Source organism: Megalops cyprinoides, chromosome 3 (assembly GCF_013368585.1).
Source record: "Megalops cyprinoides isolate fMegCyp1 chromosome 3, fMegCyp1.pri, whole genome shotgun sequence".
NCBI lineage: Eukaryota > Metazoa > Chordata > Actinopteri > Elopiformes > Megalopidae > Megalops > Megalops cyprinoides.
This window is the reverse complement of record NC_050585.1, coordinates 37,739,732-37,751,508: the sequence shown is the minus strand read 5'-3', so window position 1 is coordinate 37,751,508 and position 11,777 is coordinate 37,739,732. Positions and strand designations below refer to the sequence as shown.

The 11,777-nt window shown below is 40.3% G+C and overlaps 2 protein-coding genes across 3 annotated transcripts; one reads left to right on the top strand and one right to left on the bottom strand.

Annotated features, from left to right (window-relative positions):
* Positions 1-302: 302 nt before the first annotated feature.
* Positions 303-2,006, top strand: atg101 (autophagy related 101). Its single transcript, XM_036524455.1, has 2 exons — positions 303-854; positions 1,266-2,006. The coding sequence occupies exons 1-2, from the start codon at positions 603-605 to the stop codon at positions 1,668-1,670; spliced, it is 657 nt and encodes a 218-aa protein (XP_036380348.1). The 5' UTR covers positions 303-602; the 3' UTR covers positions 1,671-2,006.
* A 5,034-nt stretch (positions 2,007-7,040) lies between these two features.
* On the bottom strand, positions 7,041-11,311 carry zbtb21 (zinc finger and BTB domain containing 21). 2 transcript variants are annotated; one of them, XM_036522952.1, is made up of 2 exons: positions 11,215-11,311; positions 7,041-10,153 (listed from the first exon to the last, which is right to left on the bottom strand). In XM_036522952.1, the coding sequence occupies exon 2, from the start codon at positions 10,146-10,148 to the stop codon at positions 7,074-7,076; it is 3,075 nt and encodes a 1,024-aa protein (XP_036378845.1). In that variant the 5' UTR covers positions 10,149-10,153; positions 11,215-11,311; the 3' UTR covers positions 7,041-7,073. The 2 variants fall into 2 exon arrangements, with proteins under 2 accessions (XP_036378845.1, XP_036378846.1); XM_036522953.1 differs by lacking the exon at positions 11,215-11,311 and adding an exon at positions 10,624-11,084.
* Between the last annotated feature and the right edge of the window lie 466 nt (positions 11,312-11,777).

The following is an 11,777-nucleotide window of genomic DNA, read 5'->3' as shown; positions in this document are numbered from 1 at the left end:
CGCCATCAGCCTGGGGCAGGGTGCGGATAGATTAGCTAGCAATAATAGCCAGTTATATTAATATATTATAGGAATGGCTGTCTGATAAATTGTGATTGCTCTGTTAATTGAGTGGTTCCTTGTTAACATCAGCTTAATGATAAAGAGATAAAAAGATAGCCATATGGTTATTTAGCAATCCACTGACTAAACCAATGCAAAAGAACGCGGAAATGGGCTTGTCGCTTTCCGTATTTTCTACAGTGTTTACATATTTTGGGCTCCGCCCTTGAAAAGCGACATTTTAGCTTCATCTAACAAATACACACAATGTTAGCCAGCTAACCATCTAGCACACACAGCGTTACATTAACGTTGAAAATGAAACTGTATTGTTAGCTTAAACAATCTCAAATGTTAGGTAGCCTTTTGGGTTAAAAAAAAGGCGGCAGTAGCAAATGTTAGTTAGTCATATCAAGTCGCCAACTAGGCAGATTTGTGTTGTAGTTAGCTACCTAGCCAGCCAACATAAATCGTGTCAGGTAGCTAACCTTAGTGTGTCTTACCATTGTAGTTTCATCGCTAGCTAATTTCCTTCGGCGGCTACGAGGAAGAAAATCACCATGAACTGTCGTTCGGAAGTGTTGGAGGTGTCGGTCGAAGGTAGACAGGTCGACGAGGCCATGTTGGCTTTATTGCACACTATTCTGCTGCACCGCAGCACTGGTAAATTTCACTACAAGAAGGAGGGCACATATTCCATCGGAACAGTTGGAACACAGGACATAGACTGCGACTTTATTGACTTCACCTTTGTTCGTGTGTCTTCTGAAGAGCTTGACAGAGCTATTAGGAAAGCAGTTGGGGAGTTTAAGGTAAGACTGGCTCCATCAACAAACAGCTAGCAAGCTAAGGAGGCTAAATTGTTTCTCCGAAAACAGACGTTGCAGTTAAAGCTATCATCCATTATTTAGTCTGTAACTTTGCGGTAACTATCTTTCTGACACAGATCTTCACATTTACAAAAGCCAATACCCAGTAACTAGCGACTGTAGCTAGCTAAGCTAGCTAAATGCTAAGATAGTTACCTTGGAAATAATTTGTCCCACTAGACAGTAGCTAAGTTAGCCAACCCAAAATGGAGGCCTCCTAGCCGTCTTACAGTCGGATAGATTACTATCAGAACTGGTTAGAGGCTGCATTTCGAGGTAATTGGTCTAAGAATGTTGTTAATTTTGGGTCGACACTCTAAAATCTGCATATCGATGTCCTTTTGCGATTTGCAGGAAGCTTTGGGGAACTCCGGGAGTGACGGCATGGGACAGATTTCTCTCGAGTTCTACCAGAAAAAGAAGTCCCGTTGGCCTTTCTCCGACGAATGTATCCCTTGGGAGGTCTGGAGCATCAAAGTTAACGTTGTCAACTTAGCCAACGAGCAGGAGAGGCAGATCTGTCGTGAGAAAGTGGGTGAGAAGCTGGGCGAGAAAGTCATTAATATTGTGGAGGTGATCAACCGTCACGAGTATTTGCCCAAGATGCCCACACAGTCCGAGGTTGACAATGTGTTCGACACCAGCCTAAAAGATGTCCAGCCTTACCTTTACAAGATCACGTACCAGATCACAGACTCGCTTGGCACCTCAGTGAGCACCACTATGAGGCGACTCATCAAGGACACCTTGGCGTTGTAAGAGGTCTGTCAGCTACAGAGCCCAACCTGTCTGTCTTTACGAATGAATTGACATGTAAGACTGATGTCAAATAGTGTACTATTCCTGCAATGGAATCTTTACAATATATGTTTTTTTATACCAGTCCCTTGACACTTGAGCACGTGGCGCACTTCTTACCTCCCTAGTGAACAACGTAATATATGGTAACGTCAACTTGTCAATATTTGCATTGCATTTATTTATGTGTTTTTTTTTGTACAGCCAACCTCGGAGTAAATTTGCAAAAAGCTCATAAAAACAGTAAATGATTGATGAAGCATTTGGATTTTTGTTTGTAAATATTGTATTTCTGTAAGGTAATATCAGAGATGTAGCTTCCTATGGGCAGAAAAGCTAAATAAAATGATCTGTTGAATAAACAAATTGTTTTTAAAATAAAGTTTATGTCCTCACAAGCTAATTCACAAGACATGGCATTTGTTGGATTGAAAGTATTTCATTATAATGCATCAGATGTGTCAAATATTTCAGAATTAAAATATTAAATCAGTGTTGATTTTTGGCTCATCAAATGTCAGGCATATACCAAAAAACCACTTACAGCTATAGTAACATACAATAGTAATGATGCATACAATAATGAATTTTTAAAAAATCATGTACTAATTCTCCATCCAAGAAATCTAAGCCCTCTGAAAAATGAACAATTGGGTTTTTAAAAAAATCTTTTTTGATACACATCAACATTTTACACTGGATGGAATCACTGAAAACCAGTATTAATATTGTTCAATTATGGCCATGGTATTTTATTTTGAGTTGACAGTACTTTGCTTTTCTGTTGGATGTATAATGTTTATTTCATTCAGTGGGTAACAACTGTAGTTAGAACTGTCTTTTGACCTTGATTTCCCATGATTTCCAGTCTCTCACTATCCCCTAGAGTCCCATCAGAGCAGACAGCATTCCCAAATTCACTTCCTGATTTCTAGCCAAGAAATTAGTCATTCCTGTTGAAGCTGCTAAAATAGTTTGAAAAACATCTCTGTGACCTGTGGCACTGACCATCTGTCACAGGGGTTGGGCAATGGACCCATTTGCTGCTTTTATTTTACACAATCCGTTTGCCATTGTTCCATGGTCATGACAGCTCACTAATTGTGGAGGGGCAATAGCCCTCATCTCCAGAGGAGGCTGCATGCAAGAAAACCTTCAACCCACAATCAAGTTGCATCACAGATGCAGCAATATTGACATATAATACTCTGTCATAGGCCACACAACCAAAGGCATTACTGTAGCCCACACTGAAATGCAGTATTGCGACAACTTCAGTGAAACAGCCCTGTCCACTAGTGGGCTATGTAGAAATAATATTTTCAGTTAAACATCGCGCTTTGCAATTTACTGATTTTTTTTAACTATTGCAAAATGGTTACAGATGTATTTTTCATTTGATATGTATTCTCCAACAGATGTGTTTGAAAAGCTATGTGAATGAGATAATCTTGCTGGAGGTGTAGACATAGAGGACACCACAGAATGTCAAAACAGCCACTGCATTGGCGCTTTATTTCAGTAACTAAGAATCCAAGAACAGTAGAAAAAAGCACTAACACAAAACTGATGCAGTTTGAAGCCACAATTTTGCAATCCATATTATTACAAATATTAAAGTTATTGCAGTGATACCACAGTAATACCAAATAGATATAATCTTCAAAAAACATAGAGATTACAGTTAAAAAACTGAAGAAAGTTCTTACAAATGCTGCTGTATACATTGTATTAAATCTGTTCATTCTATGCATTCAATGTCTTACAATATTCTAGAAACACATCCTAGGAATGAATTGTATGTACAAATATTTTAAATCTGAAACATTTTTTGTGGAAATGTGGCATTTTTAAGTTGTATGGTTATCATACTCAATGTTGTTATTCATATCATACAGTCTATCAAATCTAGCACAATGAGTCAAATAATCTGCGAGTGACAATTTAGCTTTAACACGTGTCCGTTTTTACTTACAATAAATGTATAAACCTACACAATCAGGCCCAATATTAATGGTGCAAAAGTCAGTGCAGGTCACCCAGTGCAGATGTGTTTGGTAATTTTATATCAGGTCATTCAGCAAAAGTGTCAGCAGAGCCAGCTTTGCTATTTTCATCCTGACACGGCAAAAAGTATGCTGGTTTATCATTGAGGGTTTATGTTTAACAATTTGTTCTTAAAAAAAAAATACAAAACACGTTTAACATTGTTAAACATTAGTCCTTTTGCCAAATTCTCAGACCAAATTATGCCATGCCGTTAGTCTGGTTTCAAGCATAAACCTAAGAAAGGTACCATGTACTGTACAATCTCAATCTGGTAAAAAGTGTCATTCACTTGTTTCTGAGGGTTTTAGATTTACAAAAAGTACTGATACAGCACTCTCTTTTAAGTACTTAAGTACTGAAGCACTAATACAGCACCCTGCTCACTTAAACCCATAAAGTCTTGTGCTATACAATATTTGAGACAGATCTATTGCAATACTGTTGTACAAATTCTTCAAAACAACCAAAAGACTTCTACCATGCATCACATATAGAAGGCTGGTCTGTATTAAAAAAAGTGTCCTCCCACCCACACACACATTATTCCTGTTTTTTTTTGTTTGTTTGTTTGTTTTGTAAGCAATCATATACAATCATAAATATAGTCTTGTATTAAATCAAATAAACAACATTATCTTTTATCAACAATATCTATACAAATGCAATGTTTAAAGTGACACCAGCTTTGAAATAATCTGAAACGAAGTAAAATAAAGTAGATTGTAAAGAAAAGTCTGTTTCAGAATCTAACCCTTTGATTTGAATTAGAGAGAGTCACAGATCCGCAAATACTACACTTAAGTGCTAAAGACCAATATGAGCTATGCTCTCTTATTAAATTTATTGGGAAAAGTGCATTAAACATTATAAAGACTGACTGAAAAAAAAAAATATGTGAAACTTCAGGGAAAAAAGACAGTATACATCAGTTGTAGGTGTGAAAATAGTGTCTGAGGTGGTTTTTGAAGCTGCTTTTCAGAGCTGGGATCATCTCTGAACTGATTAGAAATAAAGCTGCCAAATTCAATTCAGATAGTAGATCAAAGCTGACTCTGGGGATGGAACTGGACTTGCAAGCTTTGGATTTTTTGGAATTTACTTGTAACTCATCTTGGCACTGAAAAATATAAACCCCATTCAATTAAAGCACAGTGCCAGATTCTGCACTTTGTCATTGTTACCTATAATTATTTGACAAGTTTTTCCCAACACTTACTAAATGCACATGTCCATTTTGTATTGCACAACATTAATTTAACATATGTTGTAAAGAGGAATGTCACCTCCTTATACGACAAGTGCTAGCCTTAGCTACCAGGCTGAAATTCATGTTTAAAAAAAATCAAATACAATCACTGCACCATTTTACATTGCCCACATGGCCCCATTATGCAAAAAGTTCCTGAGCTTTATCATTTAGATAAAAAGAGCCTACAGATAAAATCAACTCGGTTTATAATGTATTTCAGAGTTGATATTGTGGTTTCCAAAATCCTGTTGATAGGAATGTAGATAAAATTGGGGATAGATTGCATTGTTATGAAATACACCTGGTTCTTATTGCCTAAATGAATATTCCAAAGCCAGTTAATTTCACACTGCTTTGAAAATTACTTCCTTTGCCTCATAGGTTTTCATGTATCCTTAGTGCAGGATAACCTATTTGACTGCGGTATTTGTGTCCCCAAATCCCGCTGTAGAGAAATCATTTTCCCAATCAGGCAACACTACAGTAGGGAATGGTACTTTTCAGTGTTACTAGTATTTGAGTGTAAATTTAATTCTCAAAGTGACCCCAACTCTGTTATTTATCTCAGAAGAAGGAGCTGGTTTATGCTGAAGACAAAGTCCCCTACCCCCAACTCAAGAAGGACAATGAACATTTTTCTTCCTAAAGATACACAACAGAGTAGTTTTTTTTGTTTTTTTTTAGTCAAACAAAATAATTTATGTTTTGACATATTGCTGGTAATCACAAAATCTAACATACTCTTCTATGCATTGAACAATTTGAAGCTAAACTAAATAAATGTACTGCATATGATCCCAATAAAAACGCACTGTGGAAAACTGTTCATTTTCGTATTAAAACTTTAAAACAAGATACCTACAGCCATTTACTTTGACTCTACTATACCCCACAATGCTGACAAAATAAACACAAGCAAGGCAACTGCTGTTAAGCAAAACATGAAATGGTGCAATATGTTCTACAAACAGTCTTAAATTTCTGGAATTTTAAAATTGATAGAATACACAACAGCCAGTGAATCGAAGACTTTGCTTACCTGTGCCACACTGTGTCTACAAACATTGCTGCATAAGGCAGCTACGCAAAGGCAGAAATAACAGAGGTAACCATTTTCATACCACCCACCACACAATTACTAGTCTTATGCAAGAGCACTTAAATTGATCTAAAACTGCACATTTTTCCTTAATAAAGCACTTTTTTCTATCAGAAAGATTTTTTTATGATTTACAATGATATACTAGTAACAATAGGTGCTTAAATTCCACATTCCAAGGCAAAGAATGAAGCTAATGGCATTTAAAGAGAAGCAAAATAAAGAAAACAAAAACGCAACATTTTATATACATTCATATGCCAGTCACTTTCACCTACAATAAATATATCAAAGTATACTGACAGTTAATATAAAGCTCCTGATGGGAACTAATCACTTTTTGTCAGCCCATCTAGACCATCCACTTAAAATTTTGACCAAGGATTTTTGGGCATGGTGAGTTTAGAAATGACTGTCATTTATTTAGAAAATCAAACAATTCCCCTTTAATCTGTGCCCTGTCCTGTTTTCAGAAATATTAATCTGGTATCAACTGAACTGTTTACAAATCATTCTGGGAACTAGTGTGCTTATTCCCAGGAAAACAGTCCCAGCCTGATGAGCAACTTCCTCTTGGACTGCAATTCATTTACATTATTGCGCTTGGCAAACATACTAAACAGTTCAGTCAAAAAAAAAAAAAAAAAAAACTCTTTCGTGCTTGCATTCACTGTAGAACATATTATAAACAAATCAGCATCAAGCTATAAAACTCTTCATGCTCTAAATGAATATATTTAAAACTCTGAGTATGATAAGTGGGCATTTTGGATAAAATCGATTCACAAAAAAAAAAAAAACACAAATAAGCAGTCTATACTTAGGAGCAATAGAAATGTCAGAAAGGCTAGAACTTTTGCTTCTTTTTAATGATAATATTTGTATTTGACCACTTATAAGAAGCACTAAAAGTACAAAGCACACAGGTGTTCAAAAAAAAAGTATACAAAATAGCCTATGCTTTATATTATGGGTTGGTGTGGCTCTGTTCATGGCTCCAAAGACTGAAAGCAGTCTTGAAGGTCCTGTGACAGAGTTTGCACATGTATTGTCTCTTAAAGGTCAGGGCAGAGAGAGTAGGTGCATGGTAAAACAGCGTATCTGATTCCTGAGGAGTAAGAGGCTTATCTGCAGCGTCAGCCTTAGGCAGGAGACTGTTGTCTTGTTTTTCCTGCTCTGGATTCTTGAATGTGGTCAGTGATGACCCCGCTGTCTCTGATGCTGCCAGCTGGGTGGATTTTGGTGACGACACTTGCGGAGCGGGCGGCCAAGCGGCCGATGTGGCTGGAGGTGGAGAGGGGGAGGGAGAGGAGGGGCGCTTGTCGCACTCCCTGGCCCCGGCCTCGTCCGAGGTGGACATGTGGGACTGGAAGTGGCTCCAGAGGCGGAAGTTTGTCCTGAAGGCTTTGTTGCAGATGTGACAAATGAAAGGCTTGATGTGGCACAGCAGCTCCTGGTGGCGCTCCAGCTGCTTGTGCGTGCTGAAGAGTTTGCCGCACTTTTCACACGGCCACACGCCAGGCTCCTCAGGGCCCGCCTCTAAGGACGCTGGCCCCGCCCTGTCATCTACCGCCTCCTCCTGTGGCTCCTCCTTCACCTTCAGCTCCCCCTGGTGCTGGGGAATGCTCAGGTCCTCTGGCATGAAAGACGAGTCCTCTGAATCGAACATCACCGGCCCTGAGGAATCACTGTAAACAATCTCCTCTTTGGAGGTCCCTGCACTTACAGGCTCCAGGCTGGGGCCCAGGGGTCTGAGGTGGTCTGAGACTTCTCCGTTGTTTTCCCGGAGACTGAGAGACATCTGCTCCTTTACAGTCATCATGTTCTGGTTGTGCACCTCCACCTGGTGCCGCCATATGCTGAAGGAGGACTTGAAGGTGCGCATGCACTCCAGGCAGGTCAGCTTCTTGTACTCACAATGCGTCTCATGTTCCTTCTTAACCGACGGGCTTGAAAATCTGAGACCGCAGTATGGGCACACGGTTGCATGCCTGCACCCCCTCTCATGGTTTCCCTGCTCAAACAGTGAGGTCAGTTTCTCATTGCAAAGACGACAAGGGTAGACCTCTTTGCTTTTGTTTTCTTTTAAGTGAACTGTCTGGTCCTGCGTTTGAAGTAGTTCTTCTCCTCTTTCCACGTCAAGGTCAGATTTCTCACCTGTGTGCATCTTCAGATGCAGTTTGAACTGAGACTGGAACCAGAACAACTTCCCACAATAAGGGCACATGTAAGACCTGGACCTTGTTCTCAGACTCCTTTTGCCAAATGGTTGTGACTGCAAACTTCCTTGCTTATTTCGCCTGAGCTTCATGATCAAAGCTTTCTTGATTTCCCTTTCACGCACAATGTCAATCAGCTTCCTCTGAAACTTTTCATCCAGGACAGTGTAGGAGCTAGAGGACGGTGCTGGGTTCTGTACAACTCCATGCTGCGTCTGGCAATGGGTCCAAACTTTGAAGTTTGTGTGGAACCGTTTGTGACAAATGTCACAGGAGTAGGGTTTTTCTGGATTATGATACATGTTCACATGGCGGTACAATCCAGCATTTGATCTGAAAACCTTTAAGCAATTCCAGCATTTAAACATTCTGTTCTGCCTTGATTCACCCGTTTCAATATTGTCATCCTTAATCTGACTATGAGGTGTGGTGGTCAGCCTGCTGTCCTCAGGTGCAAAATCTGGTTCATTCATACCCCTGGACTTTTTAATTGGATTCCTCCTGCTGTCCAGTCTTGCCTTTCTTTTTCCTGAATGTTTGTAAAATCCTCTGGGCCCCTCATCAAAGTTAACTTGAAAGTCCCTGAAGTTCACTGGCAAATTATCACCGACGGTAATGCGTATAATGTCAGATGGATCAGCCAGCGGGCTGCTGGGCTCTGTTTTCACATGGACCTCAGCTCTGTGAGCATCCTCCTCATCATATCTATTGCACTGTCTGGATTTGAGAATCAAAGGTGGGACTGCATTTGCATTCTGATGTTTGTGCTCTGCTGGCTCCCTGTCAGTCGAATTCTTCGTTGCCATCTTCACAACAGACTGCTCTCGGCTCTGCGCTGCTTTGAGTTCCAGCGCTGGCGAAAAGACTGGAACGGGGCTGTCCATGGACAATGATCTGCGCAGCAGACTTTTTATGAGTGGGCCACTTCTGTCAATGGTCTGGCTCGATTCACTTGCCTTGCTTGGAAATGCCTGTTTTGGATTGTACATCGGGGTAGATGGCTCATCTCTAACGCCCACAGCGTCTGACTGTAACCTGCTGTGCTGTATCTGAGATTCACTAAAGGAAACCGAAGTGGTCAGCTGTGGTCGAGTGCATGAAGTGTATAATACTCTCTCCCTCGAGAGAGAAGCGGATGGACTTGATGTGTTGCCAAGACTCCCAGTTGGTTCTGTAGACTTTCTGAGGATGGGCGTTGTATTCCTTGAAGTTTCAACTTGTTTGTCATATCCTGTAAACTGGCAGGTTTCACCAAGAGGCTCAGTAGATAACATCTCTTTGGGGGGTGTTTGTTTTGTTGTAGATTTTCCCTGCAGATTTAGGCCCTTGAGATGAGAGGAACTGGCGGCGGGTTGATCGCTGCGACTCTGACGAACAATGACACTTCTTTGCTGGTAACCATTGTCATCCTCACCGGAAAAGGACATCCTCTTTCTGGACACACTGTAAGAAACCTGAGGCTTTGCTGACATTATGTTGGTCAGAAAGGGGATTCCTAAACTGTATCCCAGCTCTTGAATCGCTGCCAGACTGCCTTTGTCCACAAACAGAGATGAGGAGTAAATATAATTTAGCACATTCTCAAAGGCGTCTGGCTCACAGAAATCCAGCTGGACCGCAGCCTGTGCTTCCGACTGTTTCCTGACAAAGAGGGACTGGAAATACTCACTGCTCGCGGCGAGAACGCTCTTGTGAGCCTGGTACTTCTGGTCCCCTACAATCAAGATCACGTCACAGAGCTGACCTTTCAGACGCTGCTCATTGAGGACACCGAGCAGGGAGATGGCATGTGCGGGATTGATGTAATGCACCAGGCTCTCCATCTTGGCTATGAGAAAACAAACAGGACATGGACCTGAGATTCCACATTTGCTTTATTTGACGTTCATTTCTTTGACTGGTGCTATTTAGATCTTTACGAGATGAGCCTCTTCAAATATCAGACTGTGTTTTAGTGATTGCGAGCACAATGGATCATATAAACACATCTACCACAGGTGTTTAAATTTCAGCACTTTCACAAACCCTGCAATTATTATGTAATATGAAACTAGATGGGAGTGAATATAAAAAAGAGGTCGTTATTTTCAAAATAGTTCGGTGATTTTGAATATTCTAGAATCGAGTTTGAATTACAAAAATAATAAGTAAATAAAACATAAACAACAGTACTTAACATCACGGGACATACAGCTCGTTTATAGTGCCCATGCTCTAATCTGAAACACCCTGATGCATTTATCACAGAAATAAAAAAGGTGGTATTTTTAAACGGTAAATAACGCAGCGCATGCGCACCTCATATTTTTACATGCTCAAACCTGGAAGTCGCTTCCGTCATGTCTAACGTTAATTAATGCGAAGCACTTTCTAACTGATGGTTCACAGCGTGGCTAAATTCATGCTGTCATGCTGGTTTGACCAAGTTAGTGTCAGAACCGGAGTGCGCAAGCTAGCCAGCTCGCTAACAACACGAAGTTAAATGTCATTAATTCCACACATGACAGCCTTGACATCTAGCTAGCTAGTTAGCCCCCGTGACTCGCTCAGTCACATATTAAAGAATCTCGAAACAGCGACAAAGTAGTGACGCTAATCCATACACAAAGCTCTTTACTGTACACGCAAGCCCGCGACAGTCCAAAGACAGACATGGAAAAACAGTGTGGTCAATGAGCCTGCGCAAACGCCATCTCCTGTCATTTTTCTCAAAGAGCGCAGACGCAGCATCCAAAACGGATACAGCAGAGTCGCTTGCGAGAAGAGAAAGAGAAAGAAATCACCTCAGCGTTACGTCAGGAAAGGACGCTTTTCCCAAACAGCAACAGACAGAATAACTGTAACAGCAGCTGCTGTTCACAATCAAAGTGATCTCTTTCTATAACTCACCTTTTCGATTTACTTTAGGTCTTGCGGAACACCTAAAAAGACTATTTTAGAATTCCGTTAAGCGTGTGGCAGTCATGATTCCATCCATCTTGTACTTGACGTCATCCCACACAAGGGATGAGGTCATCGCAGAGAGCGCTCGTCACGTGCGCTCCGCTCTGATAGGCCGTGTCCTCTCCGAAGGCGTGCGTGAAGGAAACGACTACGGAAATAACAGATTTCTAGCTGGAGAAGCTTGCACGTCTGCAGAGACTTCCTTAAAGAGACAGGTTGACATTTCATTTCGTGATATAAACATATCATTTGCAGACATATTCCAAGTCTTCTTCCAAGGTTAACTTTTAACCAACATATTATTATTATTACTATTATTCTTATTCTTGTCAGTGTCAAACACTCCATCAATTCCTCCACATTAGAAAATAAATAAATAAATAAAATTACTGTCAGTGACAAGTAATGTAATTAATTAACGTATGCGCACCATACATGACTAATGATGCAATGTCAGTAAGGACAATCTGTTAATAAAAAGAAAAAAAAAAAAAAACAGAAAATATTAT